This window comes from Ovis aries, chromosome 1 (genome assembly GCF_016772045.2).
Source record: "Ovis aries strain OAR_USU_Benz2616 breed Rambouillet chromosome 1, ARS-UI_Ramb_v3.0, whole genome shotgun sequence".
NCBI lineage: Eukaryota > Metazoa > Chordata > Mammalia > Artiodactyla > Bovidae > Ovis > Ovis aries.
The window spans coordinates 256,022,728-256,041,438 of record NC_056054.1 but is presented as its reverse complement, the minus strand read 5'-3'; the positions used below and the strand labels follow the sequence as shown (position 1 = coordinate 256,041,438).

The 18,711-nt window shown below is 48.4% G+C and overlaps 1 protein-coding gene across 2 annotated transcripts in view; it reads right to left on the bottom strand.

Annotated features, from left to right (window-relative positions):
• Positions 1–18,711, bottom strand: part of SLCO2A1 (solute carrier organic anion transporter family member 2A1) — a 93,910-nt gene that overhangs the window by 27,956 nt on the left and 47,243 nt on the right. For both annotated transcript variants that reach the window (NM_001038021.1, XM_042248475.2), the window contains 1 exon segment: positions 13,344–13,506. In NM_001038021.1, the coding sequence (NP_001033110.1) occupies positions 13,344–13,506 (163 nt within the window).

Below are 18,711 nucleotides of genomic sequence, written 5' to 3'. Positions count from 1 at the left end.
GGCCTGTCAGCCTCAGTGGACGATGCCTGCCTCATGCTTGGCTGTTCAGTTTCCTGGTCAAGAGTGACTGGGGGCAGGCCCTCTGCTGGGGTGACTGAGACAAGCCCAGGAGCTGCCATTCCAAAGCCTCTGACTGCTGACGGACACTCATCATCAAAGAAGCAACCACAATATCATCAAAATATTGGACAAATAAAAATCCCATTGAAATACCACTTGCTGCCCTGCAAAAAAACAGAAAACAAATGCTGGGCATTGCTGGTGAGAATGCAAAATAGTGTAGTCACTGTGGCAAATAGTATAGTTCTTCAAAAAGTTAAAAATTGAACTACCATATTATCCAGCATTTACACTTTGGGTAAATAGTATTTCACCCAAATACCACTCTGGGTATTTGCCCCAAAGAAATCAAAGCTGGGACTTGAACAGATATTTGCACACCCGTGTTCATAGCAAGATTATCCACAATAGCCAAAAGGGGGAAACAATGCAAATGTCCATCAATGGATGAATGGATAAACATTATGTAACACACACATACAATGGAATAATACTGAGCCTTATACACATGCTCCATTACAAAATGAATGACCCTTGAAGAAGCCTGACACAAAACTACAAATATTGCATAATTCCATTTACATGAGGGCCCTAGAATAGATAAATTCATAGAGACAGAAAGCAGAATGGTGGCTGCCAGACAGGGGCTGGGAGGAGGAGGAAGAGGGAGTTCGTGTTTAAGGAGCACAGTTTCCATTGGAAAAGATGCAAACGTTCTGGAGTTGGATGGTAAGAATGGTTGTACAACAGCATGAAAGTGTTTAATGCCCCGAACTGGACACATTAAAATGGCAAATTTTATGTTATGTATGCTGCTGCTGCTGCTAAGTCGCGTCAGCCGTGTCCGCGTCAGCCGTGTCCATTGCCTTCTCCAGTGTTATGTATAGTTAACCAAAATAAAAAAATACAGCCTGGTATCCACTGAGTTGGGCTGCCAGGTAGCACTAGCAGTAAAGAACCCACCTGCCAATGCAGGAGACGTAAGAGATGTGGGTAGGATCCCTGGGTCGGGAATATTCCCTGGAGGAGGGCACAGCAACCCACTCCAGTATTCTTGCCTGAAGAATCCCAGGGACAGAGGAGCCTGGTGGGCTACAGTCCATGGGGTCACAAAGAGTCGGACACAACTGAGGCAACTAGCGTGCACACTCACACGCACTGACTTAGAAAGGAAAGTGTACCAGCGAGCATGTGGGGGAGGCGCCAAACCCAGGCTCTCTGGGGAGAGGATTTGGGAAGGATTCCTGGAGGCCATGGGTTCTGCACTGAGAAGACTCAATAGGAACAGACAGAAGGGAAGAGCGCAGAGGTTTAGTGGGGTCAGTGTGCAAACACCACTACGGTGAGGCCTGGCCAGCCCTGGAGGGCTGCTGTGTCCCATGAAGGGGCCTGGATTACATCCTAATGAGAACCCAGAGGGTCTTGATCATGAAGGGGAGATTAACCAATGTTCAAGACTCATATGTAAATAGAGGAATCGACCCAGCCAAGAGCTACTTGAATGGTAAAACAGGTGAGGCTGTGTGCTACGTGAGAGGCAGGCAGGGGTTGCTGGTCCAATCCACAGCTGTGAGCACAGGATTGCTCAGCCCAGGGCGGGTGTGCAGCAGATACACAAGGCCAGGCTGGCTGTATGGGAGCAGAAGCCTGAGAAACAAAGGGCCAGAGAAAAAGTGTTTCTTTTGAGAGTTCTTGTTCTTAATTTTGCTGATTCTTATTATTTGACTAAAGTCACATTCATTAGAACATTGTTGCTGGCAGAATTATTTTTCTGTGAGCCATTTAACAGTGATCAAAGCTCAAAAAAATGTTGACTGGCTTATTAAGCCTTTACATAGCATGTTGCACGGTGCACCAAGGCCACAAAAATCCTCATGAAATTTCACCTAATGAAGTGTCCAGGGGGCAAAATTCTCTGGGGATCTTTTAACTGTTTTACATTAATTTTTAGAATGTTAGATTATCTGTCAGAAACTGCCTTTATTAAACATGCTCATTTTCAAAAATAATCAATTGGCCCCAGTGAAATCCAACTCTACTGAGTTCCTCTTGGACTATTCTGCACTCCAAATTGATTCAAGGTCTCCCAACAAACTTTCTTTTCCTTATGCCAGCCCTAAATGGGGCCACCCCACCCTGACCAGGCTCTGACACAGGTGAAAGGGAACGAGAAGTTCCTCCACCTGGAAGCACCACCCTCAGGAAGGGAAGTGGCAGCTGTCTGTCCTGAGGGCAGGGTGCCCTGGACCCAGGTAGAGTAGGGTGTGGTGACGGGTGAGACCACTGCTTCCTGACTTATTGTGGAGAAGGTGTTTGCATCAAAGACAGAATATGGGCCTTCCAAGAACCCATGTCTGGGCCTCCCTACAGTGGGCAGCCATGGCCAGCTCACTCTGGTGAGGACAGTCTTCTAGAAGTTAAAACATTAGGCTCTTCTCTTAAAAACAAGACAGTGATGGAGTGAAAGACCTTGTACCAGGATCCTTTGGCAGAAATGGGAGCCTCAACTTTCTGCAGCCCATCCCCTCCTCCTCCCTGGAGCGAATTCAGGAGCTCAGCCCATGTGAAGAAGAAAGAGCAGCCTCTCTCTGTTTCTCGAGCATTCCAGCAAAGGCCAGGCACCCAGTCCTCTCCACTGACTTACAGAACCTCATTGCCCTCCTCCTCCTCAGACCTGCCCACCATCAGATCCTGTGATAAGGTCAGAGAAAAGCCCACCAATTCCAGCCACAGTCTCAGGGGCTGCCTGCCTCCGCCTTGAGGGGCCTGGGAAAGGGAAGGAGGGAGGTGTGTTCATTAGCTGACTGTCAGTCTATTTCCCATCTTCCCTGAGGCCCACTTCTGGAAGGCTCAAGCTTATCAGAGCACATTCTTCTTCCCATAAAATACCAGAGATCTAGCTGTGCCAGTTATCACAGGGCTGAGAGACGCTAACTAGAAACAGGCCGGGACCTCTCCCCGCCTTCAGCCATCCCCGTACCAGCCCAGCTGCGTGCCAGTCAACCCCCTGACTCATCCCACAATTTACATACATAGAATTTCAGCTCTAATTTCTGAACGGCTCCTCCAGTTTGGAAAGAAGGGATGTAGTAACAGGAAGGGCTACCTTCCTGGAGCAGGACTCACAGAGATGGGCAGATCTGGACAGACCAAGGTCTGACCTCTTCACTGGTCAAGGACACACAGTCCAAGTGTGGCCAGGCTGAGGCAGTAGGCTATCAAGGGTCTAAATAAGGATCTCTGCACAAAAATCCAGCACTGGGGCTATGAGAGGATGCTAGAAGGTTTGAGCAACACAGGAAGGCCGTGGCAGCAGTGGGCTTTCCTTTGACTAATCTTTCTTGTCATTCTAGTAGAGAAAAGAGAGAATTCTTGCCAGGAAATAGGAGGGCAGCACCTTGAGAGCTACCCATTACCTCCCCATTCAGAAGGAGGCACTGCTGGTGGGTGAGTAGGGCCAAAGGAGGAGGAGGTTAGCAAGACCTCAGAAGCAGCCCATAAGAGTACAACAGAGAAAGGCAGTGGTGCTTCCGGAGAGTTTCCTGGAAGCACACCCAATGTGCCAAGCCTCGTTGGGCTATCAGCAAGCTCCTGGAACCTCATTCAGAATGTTCCACTCTGAAGGACCTATTTCCTCATCCTCCTAAATTCAGCTACTCAACAGTTCTTCTTGAAACTCTGGCAACACCCACCAGGAGGCCTGGAACAGGCTGTCCCAAACTCATGATGGAGATCTCCAAGTCATCTATAAAGCGACCTATTTGCAGGGCAGAAGTGGTTGGGTTCCTTGTCAATCCATCATGCCCCTGTGACAACACGTGTTCTTTTCCAACTAGACTAAGCCTCCCCTTTAGACAACAATTCCTATGGGCACCTGCCTTCTGACTTTCATTTTGGGAATCTAAGAGAACATGTTCTTCTGCACCAGCGGAAACAAACAGAGTTGGGGTTGACAGCCAGAGTCGCATGCCTGAGCAGTGTAAGGAATCACATTTTGAAATCAGACAGACCAGGTTCAAATGGGAATTCTCAGAACCTTAGTCTCTTCATCTCTGAAACAGATATAGATACTAACATCAACTTTGTAATAGTCTTATTCAGATTAAAACTAACAACAGTTAACAAAACCTGGGATACGGTGATTACACAATAACATCAATTTTCATTCAGAGTTTCAAGCCAGAAACTTTGAGAAATTCAGACAGATGAGAGAGATGTCAGGACTCTTGAGACAGGCATTGTTGCCTGGGGTTTTAAGACTTGGGAACTGGGTCCAGAAACAAGTAAGATCAGTGCTGGTTACTAAAAATGAATGGATATAATAAAGGAGTTGAGGGCAAGTGGGTTGCTTGCAAGGATTCACATCCATGCAGGAAAAGAGTGAGCTTAGGGGAGTGGAAGAAGAGGGTTCCTTTGCTCTGTTCTCAAGACTGGGTTTCCAAGGCTGAGACGGAGGCGGGACACCCTTTTCCACATAGCTTTCCAGTACTAAAGGGACCATGGGGGAATGCCTGCTTGTACTGAGAAGGTCATGTGACCAGCGAGGTCGGTGTGAGAGGGCCAGTCCACTATGTACAGGGTAATGCTGCAGACAAAAGGCGTGCCTCCAGCCTGCCACCCCCGCCCCTGCACCCCCACGTGCTCCTGAGGAACTGCCACCAGACCAAGGAAAGAGGAACTGCCTGGCTCATCTTGTCATCAAAACTGTTTCTTAGTGGATAGGAAGGAAAAAAGACACACCTGAAAGAATAGGAGGGAGGCTCAGAGCCATTTAATTTTAGTATTCAAAGAGAATGCACGCTTAATTTGCACACTCCCAATTGGGAGTGAAGTTGAATTATTGTTCACAGATTTATTAACAGGCTGATGAGGAGCAATTTGAAGGGGGAAAAAATGGGATTAGCTGAGCCAACATGAGTTCATCAAGAGCCAGTCATGCCAAACCAACCTCATTTCCTTTGTTAATGGGGCTTCCAGACCGGCAGGAAGCCGTAACAGTGTTACTTGACTGGAGGAAGCCTTTTGACAAAGCCAGTCATGATATCCTGACTGATATCCAGACCAGATGCAAACGCGTGGCTGAGCATCCTCTGGGGAGAACATCTCAAAGTGTGCTCTGCGCAGGCGCCGATGGGCCAGGGTGACCTGGAAGACGGTGGCTCTTGGGTCCATCATGCAACTCAGCCCTGGGCACGGCTGAGAACAGCTGACATATTTGTGAACGATGTGAATGGCCTGAGGCTGGTATCATTGTTTAATAAGACAGTCCAAAGGTTGAACATTCCAAATTAAGACCAAGGTTATGAGGAGGGCCTCCAACCAAAGGGACTGAATCTAAGTTAGTCCATGGGGGCTGCTATACCAAAGGGTCACATGGGCAGCTTACAAACAGCAGAATGGTTTCTCACAGTTCTAGATGCAGCAAGCCCAAAATCAGGGTGCCAGCATGCTGGGGTTCTGATGGGAGCTGGACTGCTGACTTTCTGTTGCATCCTCACAGGGCTGAAAGAGCCAGCCAGCTCTCTAGCCTCTTCCACAGAGGCATGGACCCCACCAGGGGGCTCCACCTCCATGAGCTCTCTGCTTCCAAATACCTGACTGCCCTTGGCTGCTTCCCCCTTTGGATCTCTGAGCCTTACTTACATCCCCTGGCGGAGGCCAATCCAAGCTCTGGGTCCTGCAGTCCTTTTGTTCCCTTAGAGAAAGAGCAGGAGCTCCTCCCTGTGTCCCCTGGGGGGTCCTCAGAGGCGGCCTCGATGGTTTCTTCAAACCATAGTGCTTTGCAGGACAGAGGCTGGCACCCTGCTTCTGTGGGGCCATCCCCCTGACAGTTTTCCTGGGGTGACCACAGCCTCTGGAAGAGTAACCAGTCTTGCTTTCCAGTCTGAGTGTGGACTGTCCTCAGGAAACCCACCTCCCTGCCTTGGGTGGGCCCAAGACAGTCCACAGCGGGTCCCCAAGAGGCCCTCTTCCCAGAGGAGCCAGGACGCAGGGTGCAGCCTGGTTCATAGGCATGCCTCCCCTCCCCTCCCCTCCAGACCCAAGCAGGCCTACACCCCCAGCCTCATTCCTAAGCAAGGAAAGTGATGAACAAACCTCCAGGGGAGGCAGAGTGACACTCAGGTCTCTACTGGGGCCTGCACTGGAGACCCAGAGAACAAGGGTTATGACTCTGCCACACAGCAGAGGCGAGCACTCTCAGGCCAGCTGCCAGGGCTATGTCTCGGAGAGGCCCATTCTCTGTGGCCCCAGCTCTTTTCCTGGCCATCCCCTGACAGGCAACACAGCAGCCTGGTGTTTTCTGTCGTGTCTCCACACACATTTCTCGTCCTTCCTATACTGTGTATTGAAAATGTGTTCCACATCAAGTCTCATTAGCTTCGCTGTGCTCATCTGTTCAGGAATATTTTCCTCTCAGTTGACTTAATAACACTCATGTGTTTTGTGACTTCCCCCCTTTCCCCTCGTTGTTTTCTCTTCCTTTTCAGGGTAAATAGGTCCAACTGGCCAGGCTGTGCAACCATACACCACTCACCCCTGCATCACACACACTGACATTTCTGTAAGTGTAGGACCCCAACTCCTGCTGGGCTGCTCCCTCACGTCCATCCCTGTCTGCACCTCCACACTCACAAGAACCCCACCCTCTTCACACCTCTGGTACACACCCACACAGCCCCCCATACACACACGCACTTCTTCCCTCACGCACCCACCTCCTCCACGTACAGCCACCTCACCACCACAGAGAACGGCCTCCCTCACACACACTCCCATACACCCCCAACACAGATTCCTAACCCACTGTGTCCCTCTCACCCCGCGGCAGACGCTGTCCCTGCAGCAGCCCTGAGCTCAGGTCCCTAAGCAGTTCCCTCGGTGCAAGGACCCTGCATGGCTCTGGGGTTCAGTGCCACGGGATCTGCTCTGGGGCTGAGCATTCTCCAGCGAAGAAGGGGCTCAGTCACTCAGGGGCCTGAGGCTCCCGTCCCCAGGCCTTCTCACCACCCTCCTGCCACTTTTGATGAACAAGCGTGGGTGAAGGGCTGGCAACTTCACAGATAGAGCATTAGAAAGCAACTCTTCCCTTTCTTTTCTTGACCGCTCCAAAAATACCATGGACTCCCCCGACCCCACTGTTCCCACAGGAAAGCTCCTCCCGTGTGCATCCATTGTCTGCGAGGAGCTGACTTCCCTCTGGCCTTGGCTCAGGACCTCTCCCAGGTTCCACCTACTCCTCCCAGACACTGGTTTCCGAAGACCCTTCTTCTGTCTCCCAGGGGAAATGGTCTCCTGTTGGCCTGTCTCCCACCTATCCCACTTCTCCACGCATTCCAGAAGTGGTCTTAGAGGCTTTGGCTCGGTGGCTAGTCTTTTCTCTAAAGGCGCCAGGCATATTTCCGGACCCCACTGACATTTAGAAAATCTAAACACTCAAAAACGTCTGCATGGCCTTTTTAGAATTAGCAATTAGTTGTTAAAGGTCTCTGTGATTCCCACAATGGCTCCGTCTCTAATTTGTTTTTCCTAAAACACTTTTCATTTCCCATGTCCATTTCTGGAGCAGCTCTGCTCCAAAGGGAAAGAATCAGCAGGCAACACATGATAACAGGTCCAGGGGTCACTGCTGATGAGTAAGAGATTTCAAATACCACATCAAGGGCAGGCAAAGCGAAATGTGCTAAACAGCTACTGTGGGCCAAGCACTTTGCCTACACAATTTAATTTTACTTTTGCCCTTAGAACATGCTGAAAAGTGGAGAAATTATTGTTCCCACTTTACAGATTAAGAAACTGAGGCTCAGAAAGGTGAACAGCAGCTCGCTTGAGGAGACTTAGCACCCACATGGCTTAGCTGGGATTTAAAAGTCTCTGTTCTCTCTCCCCATTACCAGGTTCCTCCAACTTAAGGGTCTAGGAACGAATCAGAACAACGGCCTAAGCTTCAGTAAAGAGAAATCTTACGGCCTCACATGTGAAGGTGTGGCAAGGACTATGCCCAGGCAGGGCCGTGCTCCAGCTAGAGCAGAGGACAGATGGCATGGTGAGGACCAGGGAGAAGCTGCAGTCAGATATCCCAACGATGCCCAGCCTGTTGGCTAGGAGCTGTCAGACACTCCATAGAAAGCAGGCGCTTCCTCATTTGGAACCCTGGTTTACCCAGCATAATACATGTGTTGTCCCCACCACCGGTGGTTATAAACGCCACCACTGAATGGTTGCTGCACTGGGCTAAACTTAGAGCACACATCCTTCAGTCCTTGCAGCCGGGCAAGGGAGGCTCCATTTTATACAGGGAGGTACTGAGACTCAGCTGTGAAGGAAGTGGCCCACGGCCATGCTGTTAAGGGGTCTCAAAGCCCAGCTTTGGACACAGGATTGTCCAGATGCATGTCACCCTTCAGGGTGGTGCATGTAATGAAATTCATTTGTTGTTGATGACTCGCATAGTTCAAAACTGAAGTTCCCATAGGAATACATTTGAAGAATCATACTTCAAATTTTTCCCATGAAGTGAAACTTTATAAATATTTTTGTTTGCACATATTAGCAGAGTACATGCCCTCGCTGCACTGGCACCCACAGCCTCAGCTAGGCTCCACAGTGTGGCTCCTGGGCCTGAGTCCTCCTTAGCCCGAGCCTCTGGCAACATGAAGACGCCCTGAAGGTAGCCCAGCCCTGAGCACTTCCAGCTGCTGCTCTGATCCCAGCCAGCATGAGGGGGACTGTGTCCTATTGTTGCAAACAGAACCGACACAAACAAAAACACAAGGCCCTCACTATCTTGGCCAGCAGTTGCTTTCTGCGGGCTGAGAGGCAAGTCTTGTTCTTTCCTCTCTCCCTGGAGGTGAGCTAAAAGCTGGAGTGTTTGCCTAGGAGCAGGGAGGATGGTGGTGGAAAGGACCCAAGCCACCCGACCATCCCTAACAAGGGGCAGAGGGGCTGCTTTCAGAGCCCCGCCTGTCTCCACCCACCCTTGCTGGTGGCTGTTCTGTGCAGAGTCAATGCCCTTGGTATGTGGCCCAGGCTAGGGGAGGCCAGGGGAGCCCGCCCTAGGCTAGGCAGGCCACCATGTGGCGCCTGGCAGGATGCCGTCCCCGCAGCCAGGCCCCAGCGCCTGGGGCTCCCCTGCTGATTTCATTACCCAACTCTTCTTGCTGATGGGGAAGGGCTGGGACCTTGCATTGGAGTGGGCATGGCACAAGGCTTTCCGAAGTGGCCAGCAAATCCTGATTCTCCTTCAGAGCTGGCCTCAGATCCTTTGTCTAGATCAAGGAGGGGGAAAGAGCTTAGACCCCTAGGCTTGGGTCTGTCTTCCTCTTGGGCCTACTTGAAGCAAGACTCAGGCTTAAACAGTCCAAACAGATCCAAGGCCACAATGAATGTATAAGAAACAATTAGTTCACTGGTGACTACCCTGGAGGTGGGGGAAAGAGTCCCACGGCCAGAACTCAACTAACATTTCATCATTAGACGTGGCTGCTCCTGTTTTACGTTTTTTCCATTCCAGCTCTCTGCCTCCCCACTGCAGATCTCACAGCCTACCTCCCCACTGCAGGTCTCACCGTCGACCTCCCTACTGTAGGTCTCACAGTCTACAAGGGATTCCCTCCTGGCATGGAGAGTGATTCATCTCTTGGACCCGATCTGCACATATGACTAACAATAAGCCTGGTATTTAAGCGAACAGCAATCAGTTATCCCTTCAGCGCACCCCTCAGTGGCCCATCTGGACCAAGGATGAGCACCTAGGGACTGGGCCTCTCACTGGCTGCTCCTCACAAAACCATTGCCATGTGCCACATCCCTTAAAACAAGTGCAAATTTATCCCAAGCCAGTACATTATCACACAGTTAGCTCCAAAGCAGTGGCATTCCCAGGATACCAAGTAAATGCAAATATAAAGCCATTCTTGGGGCAATTTCCTACCTAGACCACAAAAAATGTCCACAGGGGGAAGAATTCCCACTATCAATGACCCCGCCATGAAACATTATATAACAGAAAGGAAACACTCCACCATGAATAAGAACAAGCAGACACAGAATGTGGGAGGATTAGCATTCTAAAAATCTGTGCTAATAAAACAATCAGAAAGGGATTATAGAAATAAATACACTTAAAATAACTGATGAAACTAAAATGAAAATATAAATCATAAGGGATTATCAAGAAACCATGAAAACAGGGCAGGTAATTTGGAAAACTATTTGAAAGTTATACTAGAGAATGTACTTCAGGAAAAACAAAGTTAAATCCATAAGGGTGGGTGAAGTGTGAGAAGCAATGGTGAGCAAATAAACCAGAAAGCTTGTGGGTAAATAGAAATAAGTACTGAATTATTCATAAACAACAACTATAGCAATAATGGCCACTGGGAGGGAGTTAAAGACAGGAAAACTAAAATCTTAGTCAACAATAACATGGAAGATGGCAGAGGATGGTAGGCATCCAAACATTACAGGACCCTTATTTTGTTCTGTTGGAGAATAGAGATATTCATCAGCTGTTTTTATTGTTGTTCAGTTGCTAAGTCATGTCCGACTCTTTGCGACCCCATGGACTATAGCCCATCAGGTTCCTCTGTGCATGGGATTTTCCAGGCAAGAACACTGGAGCGGGTTGCCATTTCCTTCTCCAGGGGATCTTCTTGACCCAGGAATCAAACTCATGTCTCCTGCCTTGGCAGGCAGATTCTTTACCACTGAGCCACCTGGAAAGCTCATTCATCAGCTGTAGAGTTTGCTAAATCATGGTTCATTGTTTAAATGTAAGGGTAACAGTGATGCACTCAATATGCCAGCAAATTTGGAAAACTCAGTAGTGGCCACAGGACTGGAAAAGGTCAGTTTTCATTCCAATAGCAAAGAAAGGCAATGCCAAAGAATGCTCAAACTATGGCCCAACTGCACTCATCTCACACGCTAGTAAAGTAATACTCAAAATTCTCCAAGCCAGGCTTCAGCAATACATGAACCGTGAACTTCCAGATGTTCAAGCTGGTTTTAGAAAAGGCAGAGGAACCAGGGATCAAATTGTCAACATCCGCTGGATCATCGAAAAAGCAAGAGAGTTCCAGAAAACATCTATTTCTGCTTCATTGACTATGCCAAAGCCTTTGACTGTGTGGATCACAATAAACTGTGGAAAATTCTGAAAGAGATGGGAATATTAGACCACCTGACCTGCCTCTTGAGAAACCTATGTGCAGGTCAGGAAGCAACAGTGAGAACTGGACATGGAACAACAGATTAGTTCCAAATAGGAAAAGGAGTACGTCAAGGCTGTATATTGTCATCCTGCTTATTTAACTTCTATGCAGAGTACATCATGAGAAACTCTGGGCTGGAGGAAGCACAAGCTGGAATCAAGATTGCCAGGAGAAATACCAATAAGCTCAGATATGCAGATGACACCACCCTTATGGCAGAAAGTGAAGAGGAACTAAAAAGCCTCTTGATAAGTGAAAGAGGAGAGTGAAAAAGTTGGCTTAAAGCTCAACATTCAGAAAACGAAGATCATGGCATCAGGTCCCATCACTTCATGGCAAATAAGATGGGGAAACAGTGGAAACAATGTCAGACTTTATTTTGGGGGGCTCCAAAATCACTGCAGATGGTGATTGCAGCCAGGAAATTAAGACGCTTACTCCTTGGAAAGAAAGTTATGACCAACCTAGATAGCATATTCAAAAGCAGAGACATTACTTTGCCAACAAAGGTCTGTCTAGTCAAGGCTATGGTTTTTCTAGTAGTCATGTATGGATGTGAAGAAAGCTGAGTGCCGGAGAATTGATGCTTTTGAATTGTGGTGTTGGAGAAGACTTTTGAGAGTCCCTTGGACTGCAAGGAGATCCAACCTGTCCATTCTAAAGGAGATCAGTCCTGGGTGTTCTTTGGAAGGACTGATGCTAAAGCTGAAACTCCAATACTTTGGCCACCTCATGTGAAGAGCTGACTCATTGGAAAAGACCCTGATGCTGGGAGGGATTGGGGGCGGGAGGAGAAGGGGACAACAGGATGAGATGGCTGGATGGCATCACCGACTCAATGGACGTGAGTTTGGGTGAACTCTGGGAGTTGGTGATGGACAGGGAGGCTTGGCGTGCTGCAGTTCATGGGGTCACAAAGAGTCAGACACGACTGAGCAACTGAACTGAACTGAATTGAACAGCAATGCATACTGTGTTCATAGACTGGCAGACTCAATGTCAACTATCCCCAAAGTGACCTACAAATTTAATACAAGTCTAATCAAACTTCCAGAAGGTTCTTTTTTTAAACATATAGGCAAGCTGCTTATAAAATTTACATGGAATGACAAATGAATAAGAACAGATGAAGCAGTTCTGAAAAAGAATAGTGTTGGGGGAATCACACTACCCAACTTTCAGACTTCTTTGTAAAACTACAGTAATCAAGAGCGTGGCAGTGACAAAGGAACACACAGACTAGCGGAAGAGAAGACAGAGTCTGGAAATAGACCCTTACAAATATGTCCAACTGAGGGCTTCCCTGGTGGCTCAGTGGTAAAGAATCTGCCTCCCAGCGCAGGAGACGAGAGTCTGAACCCTAGTCCAGGAAGATCCCGCACGCCATGGAACAACTAAGCCGACGCGCCACAACTATTACGCCTGCGCTCTAGAGCTTGGAAGCCACGGCTGCTGAGCCTCCATGCCACAGCTGCTGAAGCCTGCACACCCCAAAGCCCATGCTCTGCAACAAGAAAAGCTACGGCAATGAGAAGCCTGCACACCGCAACTAGAGAGTGCCCCCGCCGCTCACTGCAACTAGAGAAAGCCCATGTAACAAGGAAGACCCGGCACAGCGAAAAATAAATTTAAAATGTGTCACTTATTTTATTAAAAAAAAAATTCCAACTGATTTTTTATAATGATGCAAAAAATAATGGAATAAAGAAAGTCTTTTTGACAAACAATGCTTAAAGGACTTAACATCCATATGCGAAAAGACGAAAAAGAATCTTATAAAAAACTAACTCAGAATGTAAATGTGAAACTATGAAACTTATAAAAACACATGGTAGAAGTTTTTCCTGACTGGAATGTAGCAAAAAATGCTTAAATGTGCACCAGAAGCACAGGAGGACTGAGGGGATGTCTCACAAAGTTGGCAGGGGGGCTTCTGGATACCTGAACTCTGCCGTCCTATCCCACCAGAAAGTCTCCTTGGCTTTTCTCCCCAGAGTGTATCTGACAGTCAAAACATACAGAATTATGTTGACCCTCATTCCCTTGAAGCAGTAATGGGAGGCCACTTACCCATGATGGTCTTGGTGTATTGGTAAGGCTCTGAGAGGAAGTGTGGGAGGGTGAGGACAAAGGCCCCCAAAGCTAGCAGAAGACCCCCAATGCCAATCAGCCTTGGACGGTGCACCCGGCTGCCAAAGTAGCTGACGAAGATGATGAGGATGGCGTTGCTAATCTGCAGAGAGAGCAGAGGAGCCAAGTGAGACCACAGGCTATGTCCTCACCCAGCCATAGTGGACCTGACCATCAAAAAAGAGAGGCAAGACGCTGCCTGTTGTGACCTAAGGGCTCAAGCAGAGAGCTGTGGTGCCAACTCTGCCCAGAGATTCTTACAGGGGGCCAAGCATGCAGTTTCAGCTTTCCCCTGTTGTCAGAAACCCTTCCCAGCCTCGGCCTTCTAGGCCAGACCAAAGGAAGTATCTAGAGACTATGGGAAGTTCAACCATCTTAGGGCCAAACCTTTTGGGGCCAAATTCAAGAAAGCCTCCTAATCTGGCTGGCTCCTAGAAACGTGCATTTTCTCTAACCAAAATCCCTATAGACTCTGATTTCATAGTCAGAATAACCACCAAGCAACATGCACTACCTCATTTCAGCACGCAGCAAGACATTTTGCAGGTGGCACAATTGGGACTCAGTATATTAAGTAACTTGCTGTGCCCATGAGGTCAGGAGGTGGCTCAAACCAGGACAACCTGAGTTTAAAGTGCCCTGTCTTAAGTGCGCTGGTCTACTGCCCCTTGCAGAAGTGGGTTTCTGCCTTAGAAGCTCTGCTCCTAATCAGCCCTGGCTCTCCCTGGGTTGGTTTCCACTTCTGTGAATGAGGGATGAGGATTCAGTCAGTTCAGTTCAGTCGCTCAGTCGTGTCCGACTCTGCGACCCCATGAATCGCAGCATGCCAGGCCTCCCTGTCCATCACCAACTCCCGGAGTTCACTCAGACTCACGTCCATCGAGTCCGTGATGCCATCCAGCCATCACATCCTCTGTCATCCCCTTCTCCTCCTGTCCCCAATCCCTCCCAGCATCAGGGTCTTTTCCAATGAGTCAACTCTTTGCATGAGGTGGCCAAAGTATTGGAGTTTCAGCTTTAGCATCATTCCTTCCAAAGAAATCCCAGGGCTGATCTCCTTTAGAATCGACTGGTTGGATCTCCTTGCAGTCCAAGGGACTCTCAAGAGTCTTCTCCAACACCACAGTTCAAAAGCATCAATTCTTTGGCACTCAGCCTTCTTCACAGTCCAACTCTCACACCCATACATGACCACAGGAAAAACCATAGCCTTGACTAGACAGACCTTAGTCGACAAAGTAATGTCTCTGCTTTTGAACATGCTATCTAGGTTGGTCATAACTTTTCCTCCAAGGAGTAAGCGTCTTTTAATTTCATGGCTGCAGTCACCATCTGCAGTGATTTTGGAGCCCCCCAAAATAAAGTCTGACACTGTTTCTGTTTCCCCATCTTATTTCCCATGAAGTGATGGGACCGGATGCCATGATCTTCGTTTTCTGAATGTTGAGCTTTAAGCCAACTCTTTCACTCTCCTCTTTCACTTTCATCAAGAGGCTTTTTAGCTCCTCTTCCCTTTCTGCCATAAGGGTGGTGTCATCTGCATATCTGAGCTTATTGATATTTCTCCCGGCAATCTTGATTCCAGCTTGTGCCTCTTCCAGCCCAGCGTTTCTCATGATGTACTCTGCATATAAGTTAAATAAGCAGGGTGACAATATATAGCCTTGACGTACTCCTTTTCCTATTTGGAACCAGTCTGTTGTTCCATGTCCAGTTCTAACTGTTGCTTCCTGACCTGCATACAGATTTCTCAAGAGGCAGGTTAGGTGGTCTGGTATTCCCATCTCTTTCAGAATTTTCCAGTTTATTGTGATCCACACAGTCAAAGGTTTTGGCATAGTCAATAAAGCAGAAATAGATGTTTTTCTGGAACTCTCTTGCTTTTTCCATCGTCCAGCAGATGTTGGCGATTTGATCTCTGGTTCCTCTGCCTTTTCTAAAACCAGCTTGAACATTAGGGAGTTCACGGTTCATGTATTGCTGAAGTCTGGCTTGGAGAATTTTGAGCATTACTTTACTAGCGTGTGAGATGAGTGCAATTGTGCAGTAGTTTGAGCATTCTTTGGCATTGCCTTTCTTTGGTATTAGAATGAAAACTGACCTTTTCCAGTCCTGTAGCCACTGCTGAGTTTTCCAAATTTGCTGGCATCTTGAGTGCAGCACTTTCACAGCATCATCTTTCAGGATTTGAAACAGCTCAACTGGAATTCCATCACCTCCACTAGCTTTGTTCATAGTGATGCTTTCTAAGGCCCACTTGACTTCACATTCCAAGATATCTGGCTCTAGATTAGTGATCACATCATCATGATTATCTGGGTCATGAAGATCTTTTTGTACAGTTCTTCCGTGTATTCTTGCCACCTCTTCTTAATATCTTCTGCTTCTGTTAGGTCCATGACATTTCTGTCCTTTATCGAGCCCATCTTTGCATGAAATGATGAGGGATGAGGATTAAAGTGCCCCAAGTCCCTTCCCAACTGGAAACACCAGTAACTCAAGCTCCTGGTGCTTCCTGGAAGGCCTGCTCTCTGAGCCCCACCAAAGAGGGGAATCAAAGGCCCCATCTTAGGGAGCAGGCTCTTCAGTGGTAAAAGAGGGGCTGGCAGATCTTCTGACCTTGACTCCAAGATGGTCATCTACCCCAGGAAGTAAGTTCACCCGAGCCAGAGGAGCCCTGGATGTTAGCACGCATAGCCCCTGCCCTGACCAAGCCACAGTCTCCTTCCAGCTATTAAAGCAGGTTCCCCTGTCTCAGGAAATAGGGACCAGAAGCTTGGTATGTGGCTCTTCTCATGATCATCAGTGACTTCCTCATTGCCAAGGCCACTGGCTAATCCTCTTCTCACTTGATCTCTCAGCACCTTTTGATTCAGTTGACCATTGCTCTCTTTCTAAAACCCTCCTTTCACTGAGTTTCCATGACACCACCGTCTCCTAGTTTGCTACCCCTGGCTGCCCCTTCTCAGTCTCCTTGGCTGGTTCCTTCTTGTCTCCCTGATCTCTCAGCTCTCAGAGCTCAGGCTCTGCACCTCAGCTCTTGTCTTGGGAGCTCAGCCAGTCCACGGCTTTCCTTGCTCTGCATGTGCTTCTAATCCCCTCATGGGTGGTTAAAAGCACATCTCTATAAGTAAATGTCATACTTATCTTTAGAATGATATGTGAGCAGAGATTTTTTTTTTCTGTTCATTCTTGTCTCCCCAGCACCTAGAATGGTGTTTGACACACAGTTGGTGCTCATGAAATGTTTGTTGAAGAAATGAATGGGTGAAGGAGTAAACGGTAGGCTTTTTCAAGAAGAGGAAGGATTACCCAGGAGACCCCTCCTGTGTAGCCAAGAAAAAGAATGGTTTATGACACACAGAGAAAGGGAATATGAAGGTGGGTGAGGATGCCTAGCCTGACTGAGAAGTTGCGCCAGTTCCTGGCCAGATGTGGTTCTAGGACATTCTGTAACCAGTACCTGGAAACAAAGCTTTGTTATGCTTCTTAGATTTTATTCCCTTCTTGTTTCCCTATCATTTTTCAGGAAGTAATTGTAAATGTCAGACCGTATCAGCTAAGCTAACTGAGGCTGACTTGCAAGGTTTTGGAGAGGAATGGGGGAGGGCCCCAAAGAGAGGCTCAGAAAGGACTTGGGGACGCCCAGCCCCAAGCACTGGGAGCAAACTGGGCTGGGTTATTGGAGGGAACTGGGCCCCTATGGCTCTTATGACTGGCTTAAGCCCTTGGTTCCCAATCTTTCCTTTAGCAGTGGAGCTCCTTTGAAAACAATTATTTTCCTTAATCGCAGCAGCAGCTATTCTAGCTGAGGAGAGGAGGGGCTCTGCAGCCCAGGCCACATCCCCTCAGCCCTGACCTGGCCCCAGACAGCTCTGTGGACTTCCTGTCAGAGCGTTTGTAAACATCCCTGCCCATTAATGTCTCAAAACAAAGGGACCCAGGGCAAACCACAGCGGGCATTAAGGGCTACTGTAGGTGAAGCTGGTGCTTCACTGGCAGATGCTGACATCTTCCCTGCCAGCCAAGCCCCTCCTCCTGCTGCCGGCCGGATCCGACCAACCTTGTCTCCTCTTCCCCTCACCGCTGGGCCCCACTGGCTTGGAGACTGGCCTGCAGCGTGCAGGCTCCCATCTCTGGCTGGCTGCACACTCCAGGCGATCAGATGAGTTTGCCTTCCCCTCCACCAGGCCTGTTCTTTCTCACACCCCTCATGCTTCTGACAGGCAGCTGCCTTTTGGTCTGTGGTGCCTCCAATCCCCTTGTGGCTCAGCTGGTAAAGAATCTGCCTGCAATGTGGGAGACCTGGGTTCAATCCCTGGGTTGGGAAGGTCCCCTGGAGAAGGGAAAGGCTACCCGCTCCAGTGTTCTGGCCTGGAGAATTCCATGGACTGGGCAGTCCATGATGTTGCAAAGAGACGGACACAGCTCAGCAACTTTCGCTTCACTTAGCCTTCGGTCCTGGCTCAAGCAGCTACCAAATCCTGTCTTTCTTTCCTTTGCAGGATCACCAGGACCTTCTTCTCCCCCAGCTGCTCAAGCCAGGCTTAGTGAAGGCCTCCTAGCCATCTGACTTCAGGATGCACCGTCCTCTACCTCAGGTGTCTCCCAGGCTCCTCTCCAGAGGGCTCATCTTCATTGACTATACACCCAGCCCTGACTCTGTTCAAGAAGCCAGGCCAGTTCCTTACTGCCCACCCTAAAAGCTGGGAGCCTCGAGCTTGACCATGAAGCTCCCTCTTATTTGGCTGCTCTCTGCTTTCCCAGTAAGACCCCTACTTTCCTAGTCTGTTTTTAAATGCTGGGGTCAGAATCAATAGGATTGGGACCTCCCTGGTGGTCCAGTGGCTAAGACTCCATATACTCCCAATGCAGGGGGCCCAGGTTTGATCACTGATCAGGGAACTAGAATCCGCATGCCACAACTAAAGATCCCTTATGCGGCAATGAAGATCAAAGATTCCACATGCCACAACCAAGATAGGGTGCAGCCAAATAAATAAATGATAAAATTTTCAAAAATTTTAAAAAAATGAATCAATGGGATTGTACTCCACACATTCACCCATTCACTTCCCTTCAACACACACAGATACACATCCAGACACACACAGATACACAGATACACACAGACAGATACACGAATATACACACAGATCACAGACACACGCAGTCATACACACAGACACACACAAAGACTCACACACAGGTAGAAACAGATATACACCCAGAGAGATGCACATTTTCTTACAAAGCACACACACAGGATTGTTAGATTCAAGGAATTAACTTTCTTATATTTGCCTCA